This window comes from Athene cunicularia (genome assembly GCF_003259725.1).
Source record: "Athene cunicularia isolate RWA chromosome 22 unlocalized genomic scaffold, athCun1 chr22_part1, whole genome shotgun sequence".
NCBI lineage: Eukaryota > Metazoa > Chordata > Aves > Strigiformes > Strigidae > Athene > Athene cunicularia.
This window is the reverse complement of record NW_020799128.1, coordinates 749,967-758,685: the sequence shown is the minus strand read 5'-3', so window position 1 is coordinate 758,685 and position 8,719 is coordinate 749,967. Positions and strand designations below refer to the sequence as shown.

The 8,719-nt window shown below is 49.8% G+C and overlaps 1 protein-coding gene across 1 annotated transcript in view; it reads right to left on the bottom strand.

The window, feature by feature from the left end:
* Positions 1–785: 785 nt before the first annotated feature.
* The window catches only part of TACR1 (tachykinin receptor 1), a 19,866-nt gene continuing 11,932 nt past the window's right edge, over positions 786–8,719 (bottom strand). Inside the window, exons 2-4 of the mRNA XM_026863008.1 lie at positions 5,521–5,671; positions 5,055–5,251; positions 786–4,653 (exon numbers count right to left, since the gene is read on the bottom strand). Coding sequence (XP_026718809.1) covers positions 4,362–4,653; positions 5,055–5,251; positions 5,521–5,671 — 640 coding nt within the window. The 3' untranslated portion in view covers positions 786–4,361. The remainder of the gene's footprint in view (positions 4,654–5,054; positions 5,252–5,520; positions 5,672–8,719) is intronic.

Genomic DNA, 8,719 nt, shown 5'->3' with positions numbered 1-8,719 from the left:
AAGGGCAGAGACACCCGAGAGTCATCTCTCACCCTCAGCTGCTCTTGGGACTCACTGTCCTTCCTCCGCGGTGCCGCGACCGCCGAGTTTAACGGATGAGTGTGATTTAGCTTCTGGCAGAGATGGTTTTGGGGGTGAATATACCACAGGAAAAGGGGCTATTTGCCTGATCAACTTTGCATTATAACTGCTGTATTAATTATTCAGCTGAAGACAGGTTTTTTGGGGCAAGATGGTTTGTTCAGTAGATTAATAACAGATTCCTGAAGCCTGAGAGGTGTTTTTTTAAAAATTATTATTACGATTTTAATGGTAAGCAAAAGCTAGGAGCTTTTGGGCTGGGCACTTAGTTTGTGTGATCTCACAGGAGGGCTCTGTCTAGGACACAGCAAGCTGAAAAAAAAAACCACCCCAACCCATCAGCCCTGCGGAAATACGCAGCAGAGAGCGGATACTCTGCTTCCATCCCAGGTCACTACCCGTTGGCAGATGTGGGGCGTGCTCAGCTGGGCCAAGCAGTGACTGCATCCCTCGGGGGACAGCGAAATAAAAATAATAATAAAGATAAGTGGTGGGCGGGCAGCCTTTTGCGTGACTGTGGACAATCCCCTTACAAGCGCTGCAGACAATGGGGATCAGTACCAGCTGCTTTGCTTTGACTTCCACATTTGCAAAGCTGCTTAGTTTGGGTTTTTTTGTTTTTTTTTTTTGTTTGTTTGTTTTTGGTTTTTTTTTGTTTTTTAGCAAGCAGGCTCTTGCTTGGCTTCTGCAGGTTTTTTTTTCTTTTGTTTTGAGCTGGTGGGAGATAAATGGTTACACATGAAACTGTGTGTAAATGTTGTGTTTTGGAGCAGTTGAGCAGACTGGAGGTATGTATGTACGGAGACGAGGATTTGCTGCTCCATGCTCCTGCTGGGAGCTAGGTGGGAAGAGCAATTTCTGAGTGCCAGGAAGCAAACCTGAGCTTATAATCAATCTCCTGGGGGTAAGGAGATGGCTTCAGGCGGGGATTTGGGTTTCAGAGCTCCCTTCTGCAATGGTTTTGGCTTTGAGTGAGTTATAATTGGGCTTAGGCAGCTCCCCTTAATGATGGCGGAGTTATCTGTTTGCCTCCAAAGAGGAGATGGCAAAGGGATGTGCACAGACCTGCTGAATGATTCTCTCCAGATGCTATTAGTTTGCATTTCAGAAAGCCAGGAAAGAGACAAAGAAACTGTCTCGCTTTGCAATTGAATTTCTAATCAGAGATCTGCAAGCAAACCAGGGAAACAGGCTTAATAAACCAGAGAAAGCCTCTGTATTCCAGCTGACCCGTGTGAAAGGAGAGCTGGAAATAGTGCAGAGACTGGGCTTGCCGTCGGGTTAGATGTCCCACCCCCAAGCCTGGGTGGGGGTGTCTTGTTTTAGGCTTTTCAGTCTTCAAACGAAGATTTCTCCGTGGCATTTGCATGCACAGAGCCCCCCAGGGTTGGTGAAACCAGGTGATGTTGCCCGATATGCGTGGACACGGACCTGACCCCAACATCCCATCTCGCGGGTTGGTTTAGATCCTAAATGTGAAAAGAGCCTCGTCCCTACTCCTCCCTCCACTTGATAAAATAATTTGGCACTCGGAGGGGGGAAAGGAAAAACCCGGGTCTGGGTGCGCTGTGCCCGTTTACACAGAACATTTGGGTTTTCCTGCATTGGTCTCCATCAGCTGAACGATCCTTTGACACGTTCCCCTCGGCCTGGCTGTCCCAGGCAGGCTCCGCTGCGATCGTTGGCACTATTTATAACAGGTGGGACTTTTGTTTTCCCCACTTTACTTCAAGAGAGAGTTTTTTTACAAGATGCACAAGAAGCGTTTTGGGCTGTAAACTCTCAGCTTGAATTGAAGCCTTCATGCACGCCCGTGGGGTTATCCCACGTCTCAAGCTGAGCATTGCTTGTGGGAAGACAGTTGTCGTTTCTCTGCACGTCTCATGACCACAGCATCCTTGGGGCATAAAACACGGAGGACGAAAGGGCAGCATGGTTATATATATACATACACACACACACACATAACTTTTTTTTCTTTTTTTTTTTTCCTAAACGCTGATTTCTCGAGGCTCCCAGCCTGACACAAAACCCTTGTGCGTGGGGTGTATGGATCTCCTAGAGATTCAGCTCTCTACACCATTTCCAGATATTTGGTTTCATTTTCATTTTGAATTTGGGTTGGCAGCTGGGAGTAAATCAGAATTTGGCTCTGGTTTGTAGCACCTTCTCGTGTATTGGCAGCACAGCTCCTGTGGAGTTGGCGGGAAAAGTTTCCACGTCCAATCCTTGCGTTAAACCCCTTGGCATCGCCCATCCCTTCGATCACTGCTGCCTGGGGTTGGTGCTTTTTTTGTAAAAGCAAATCCCCCGGGCAGGCTCGTGCAGTTCCCCCTTCTCCATGCCACAGGGCTGCGGGAGGCAGTGGCAAGGAAATATGTAAATGTGTCTTAAGGCGACAAGAACGGTGAGAAGTGGAAGTTTAAGCAGGAAGAAAAGAGCGTATTCCAGCATGTGTGTGAAGGCGGTTTTTAACGTCACGTAGTTACAGCACTCGGGAAGAGCGTGGAAGTGGCTGGAAGAGCTGCTCCTCGCTGATGGCACTTGGCAGGATTTTGGGTAAGAATGATCATTCTTGTCCATCTGGTTTTGCAGCCATTTTGTTTCTCTTGGATTCATCTCTCTGCCCACTCACTTAATTTCTGCTGGAGTCGTTGCTTAAATACGCGTCTTTTTACCTCCAGGAACCACCGTGGCTGGGATTTATTAATGACTGGATCTTCCAACAACCAGTGCGGAGGCTGGAGAGTTGAACAGCTCCAAAAGTCACCTCTGCTTTACTTCTGGAAATTACTGTACTCATCAGGGTCTGGTGTTCAGCTGCTTTAAAACGAAGGAGCAGTTTCCTTGCCCTGTGAAAATCTGTCGTGCATCTCTCCAGCGTTTCTACCTTGCAGTGAATCCACTTTAGGAGTCTGATTTCTACACCGAAGGTGGGAGATTGGACCAGGAGCAAGGAGCAGTTGATACAACTGCCCCCAAATTGCCCCCAAACTTGTGGGTTTGTTCCCAACAAGGCAAGTTCACCCACCTTTCATTTTATTTAGTTGTTTGGGTTTTTTTTCCCCCTTTGAGTGTATGTTCATACCTTTGCTGACCAAAGGAGCCCTTGGTATGGACACCCCCAGTGAAAATTATCCATTATAAGAGGGCTAAAATATTAGATATATCCGGGTACACATCATCAACTTAATGTTTTATGCGAAAGACAGGGGAATGAAAAGAAAAAAAAAGGTTTTCCTGATTAAAACAAAATCCAGAAAGTGGAAGTGAATCATTTCAACCCTCCTCTGAGTAAAAAAATGTCTGCAAAATTCTTGTTTCCCTTCCAATCTTGTATGCTGGCAAAACTTTGTTTTTCTGACAGAATCCTACCATGCCCCTTTCTGTGCAGCTCTAGACATTTCCAGGTTGTGAAAAACATTTCAGTACTGTCAGTCTCTTCTTCTCCAGACCTCCACAGGCTTCCAAAATGTCTCCAAGAGACATCTCCTTGGGCCTTTTAGGAAATCACAGTGATTGCTTTTGGCACATGCGGTTGATTAACAGCAACCAAAGTCTGGCTCAGTTCAGAAACCCTTTCCGAGAGCTCTGTTTCGATGAGCTGTGTTGTGGAGTGGCGACAGAAGACCATCGTGCAGAGGGATGCGGGTGCCGGAGATGAGTTGAGACTTTGCAGAAATGCCTGGATCTGAGTTGAAGCACCAAGTGGCTGGTGGTGCCCCATGGACGTACAGGCTCCTGAAGTTGAAAAGAGCGATTTTTTTCTGGATTTTTGAATTGAATACCCCGCTGAGAGTGACAGGGAGAATGAAATGAAAGATGGGAGGACGAAAGTGCAAGACTGGTTCATTTTCCTGTGGGCTGGGATGCCCTGGGAGATCCCTGCTGCTGTACAGAGAGCAGGGAAGTGCCTGCCGATGTTGTACTTACGGTTTCGGAGAAAATCCCAGTTCTGCCCCATGCCTGCATCCTATCCACCCGCCTGGCACGTGGTGGGTTGGACAGGCAGTGAGCAAGGCGGAGGCCAGCCAGACCTCCCCTGTGCTCGGACACGAGCCACGGTGGAGCACATGAAACTAATCCAAAGCTTTAGCTCTCGGGCTCGCCCAAGGATGGCGAGCGAGCGGCACAGCAAGAGACGATAAAACAGCACGGAAAAAAGCTGGCACATCACAAACCAGGGTGATGATGCTGGGTGGACTGAGCAAAACAGCATCCCAGTGAGGGAAGGGGGATGGTGGCACCCTTGTGAGCGGCTGACGGAGCCAGGGAGCCCCTTAGGTGAGTGTGTTGGAGTAGAAGCTGAAGCTTTCGGAGACCGTTTTGGAGTCGCTGCGGGAGGAGCCGTTGGAGGTCATGTCTACGGAGAGACGCTTGGCCTTGCTGCTCTCCTCCAGCTCCTCTTCGGCCCCACCAACCGCTGAGGACACGGTGGTCTCTATCCGGCTGACTTTGTACATGCTGCTCTGTGTCTGCAGGTACCTGGCTGACTTCATTTCCAGGCCCTCGTACTCACTGGCGCTGACGAACGGGCACCACCGAAATGCGTGCTTGAACCCCACACGAAACCTGGGGGGATGGAAGAGATGGGGGAAGGCAGGGGTGAGGGATGTGGAGGTGGCAAAAGGACCTCGCTAGGAGCGGGAAGGCAGAGCTAACCTCTGCTAAATGACAACGAAAAAAATGCTGCTTTTCACTAAGGGGAGGAAAAAACATGGATAAATCCCACTTAGGAGTCAGGACTGGTTTGATACCTGCCCTCAAAACCCCCAGAGGCTTTAGGAAAGACTTATTTAGGTGAGTATTGTATCATCCCTGCATCTGGTGAAAGCAGTCCCTGGCAGAGGATGGGACAGAACCATCCTGGAAAAACTCTTCATCCATACTCTCCTCCATCAGACCCCTCTGTATCTCCCCCTCCTTCCCTTCCTGTCGCACCAAGATGCTGCCAAACGTCACTGGAAACCCACCTGTCATTGAGGCAGCAGTAGATGATGGGGTTGTACATGGTGGAGCTCATGGCCAGCCACATGATCGCCAGGTAGACCTGCTGGATGAACTTCTGCAGGTACCACTCGGGGCTGAAATATTGCAGGGTGAAGTAGATGTGGTAGGGCAGCCAGCACACCGCGAACGTGCATACCACGATGATCATCATCTTCACTACCTGTGAGGAGAAGAGAGGGCAGGGAAGCAAAGTCATCTGTTGGGCCGCCTCTTTTTGCCTTGGAGACCTTTCCAACCGGGAACGCGTGGTTGACATCTCGGTCAAACCATGTCCATGGACGACACACGGCTGGAGGACGCTCTCTGCTCTGTTAGCAACAACCACGCAACGAGTCCAGACCTGCTTCCCCTCCTAATGAAGTGTTTTAGGCTGTGGTTAATTGGGATTGGGCCTGAATTATGTCTCCTACCATACTTGGAGCTCCTTACCTTCCGCTTAGCCGAGACCTGCTCGTGGTACCGATCGGAGGAGTCGCCGGGTATCTCGCTCGCCCAGAGGGTGATGCCGACCACAGTGTAGGCACATCCTATCACCAGAAGTGGCAAGAAGTAGATCAGGATGGTCATGCAGAAGTGGTACCTAGAAAAAAAATGATTAAATAATGGTGGCTGAGTGTGTCCTCTACCTATTCAGTCTTCTCACAAACTGAGCTTGAAGGCAAAGTGCTTCACAGGGGTAAAGAGGATTCAGCACAATTCCTGCAGAGCTCGGGCTGGGAAAGACTCCCTGCTTTCACCCCAATCTTTTCCAGGCTTTTGGCATCCCAGCACCCTCCTAGGATGGGATGTAGAGGCCGGTGAAGAAGTTGTGACCTTCCTAAGGCAAAGATGTTTTAGCTGAAGTGGCTCTACTCTCCCTTCTACTCCGTTTACACCCCACATTACCCTCGAGATGAATGCTTGCTCTTTGCCTTTTATCTGGCAGTCCTGCAGGAGCAAATGTGGGTTTTTTGACATATAAAGGATGGGAATATTAAGCTGAAGAAATAAAGGCTTTCCCTGCGGGGCAAACACTGGGTCTTGGATGCAGCTTGCTTAAATCCTGGTCCACCATCGGTTTAGCTGGGCTAAGGTGGCACAAGGAATAACCCTTGTCTACAAAGACACAGCCTGAACCCTTGTCACGAAGGTTTATTAAAACTTCTCTGCAAATTCAGTGGCTGGGTTGGGTCTCCTTGGAAAAGGCAGGATCTTTGTGTCTGTTTAGAACAGGTATAAATAAGTCCAAAATGGAATGAGAGTGCCTGGATTAAACTGTTAGAACAGGCTTGAGACTCTTTTGTCGGGAAGTCGGTGGGGCTGTGGCAGGTTGCAATAACCGCTGGGATTGTAGCGGGTTCTGTGAGGATTTGTTTTAAGTAGCGGTTGTTTAAGAAGGAAAAAAATAATGCTGTTTTTAACAAACAGGATGGGGACGGACTGTCTGTCCTTGCAGGTTCCTTCCTCCCATCAGAGCTTGCAAAAATCTCTCTCCCCTGCAGAAAGATCAGCAATAGCGGTGTAGAGATGTGTCTGGCTGGGACAGTGCTGGCTTGCAAAGCGTCACGTATGCCGCCGAGTCCAGAGGTAATTTTTTCCCAAAGGCTTTAGGGTCTTCGCGCGTGTTTCTGGGGTGCGTGCCCGGCTCGAATGTAGCCGCGCTTTGCTCTTGCACTCCCTCACCCTCCCGGGAGCTTTGATTAAATAATATCTCCAAAGTGTAACGAATGGGTCAGGCTCGTGCCTGGTGCAACTCCCCCAGGGGATGGGGCCGGCCCCGGAGCGGTGCTGCCACGCCATCTCCTCCTCGTTTTGTACCTGCAATCTCATTTGGCCTCCTCTTTGCCCAGCGCTAATTGCATTTGAGCTGGATTTTGTAGGGCTGTTTTCTATTTTGCTAATTAAAGAGGCGTCTCTGTGGCTCCGCGATGAAGATTTTGTTGTGGTTCCCGTGTAATGCTGGGTCTTAAACCAGCTGCAAACAGCTGAGAGCAATGCAGAAATGCCCCAGAGGACCTGTTAGATAACATAAGCAAAATGAACCCTTATTTTCAGAGCTGCCTGGGCATGGGAGGGACTGGGATTTCCAAAGAGCCCTGGTGGGACTTTTTTTTTTTTGGACCCCGGGTGCTGAAAACTGGTCTCCACGTGAAACCGTTCATTTATTATTCTGCCTACAAGAACTGCAGTATCAGAGCACTTAGAGTAGCCTGGGTTTTGGAATTTAAAGGTCTTTGGTGTGGGGATTTAGGGTTTTGTGCAGGATGGAGGAGCCCGTAGGAGTTACGGGACAGCGATGCCATCTCCTTTTGCCTTGCAAAGCCCAGATGGCCGCCGCAGGCTGTTATCTTCCAGATAATCCAGAGTGGCTTTTCCCCTTCCCTTAACAAACCGAAATGGCAGCTGATGAAATTTGGAATAGATCAGACATCTGTTTCGAAACCAAAAGCAGGAGAGAGAATCCATGGTTAGTGGTGGCGAGCTGAATCGCCGGCTTCTGTTGCAGACACATTTCGCCTGCGCCGAGGTCTTTGTCTGCTTCCTCCCCAGGATGAGCGGGCTGAGAACGGGCACGTTTTCCCCAGAAAAAAACCTTCATGTGCAGATCCTGGTCTCTGAAACACTCTGCATGCCAGGGTTGTGCTTTCTGGGCTCCAGTTGCCAAGAGAAGGGACCTCCCGCTGTTGGGAGAAATCCCCTATTTTCACTATGAACTGAAAAAATAATATTATTTTTCCTCATGACATTTGCAAACAAGCCAGCTGCTGCCAGTGCCTTCCTTAAATAACTGCGCCAAGGCCACACGAGCAGGGGAGGGCGTTTGACGGCGACCCAACCACCTGTCCCCGTGAAGTTATTTCGGGGCAGTAAAATAACATCCCGGGCTCTTCCGGGCTCTGCGCTGTGCGAGTGAGTCCGTGTGGTTTGGAGAGACGCTGCCGAGCCGCGAGTTATTTTCAATCCTCTCCAAATTATTTGGGGTTTGGCTGTTTAAAAAGCTTCTGCTTAGCATCTGCTCTCCTGGCTGCCCTCATCCATCTGCAGAGCCCCTGGCTCACCGAAGGGCACGGGCTGCTCGGGCTTTGAAGCGGCACCCGGCTTCCAGTGGCAAACCATTCGTAGGTTAATGGTGGCGTTTTTCCTCTCGAATTAAGCTATTTGAAAAAGCGACGGCCCCAGCGTACAGCCGGACGGCAAATGATCTGTCAAAGCCAGGCCCTGAGCTTGTGCTTGTAGCTGCTTCGGTCCGGGGAGGCTCAGCCCCACGCCGGCCACGCGGGCTGTCTAAGCCAGCGGCATTTCTTTGTGCTGGCTGTATTTATCCCGGTGGCCCAAAATAATTAAGGTTGGAAAACACCTCTGGGGATCAGCTGGGCCAGCCCCAGCTTGGTTCTTGCCATACCTGCCTTGTAATGCGAATAAATAAGAGGATCATAAATGATACCACCCGGCTCTCTGCAAACTGCTGTTCGCTGCCGACCGGCAAACTCCTCTCATTTGTCTCGCGGAGACCTTCGCCAGGCTCACGTTGGCTTTAAACACCTCTGGGGGTGTGTGTGTGTGTGTCCTGCTTTAGCTCCAGCACAATTTCACAGCCCTAATTCACTGCTCCACAGGACTGGAGATCACAAATGCCTTTTTTCCCCCC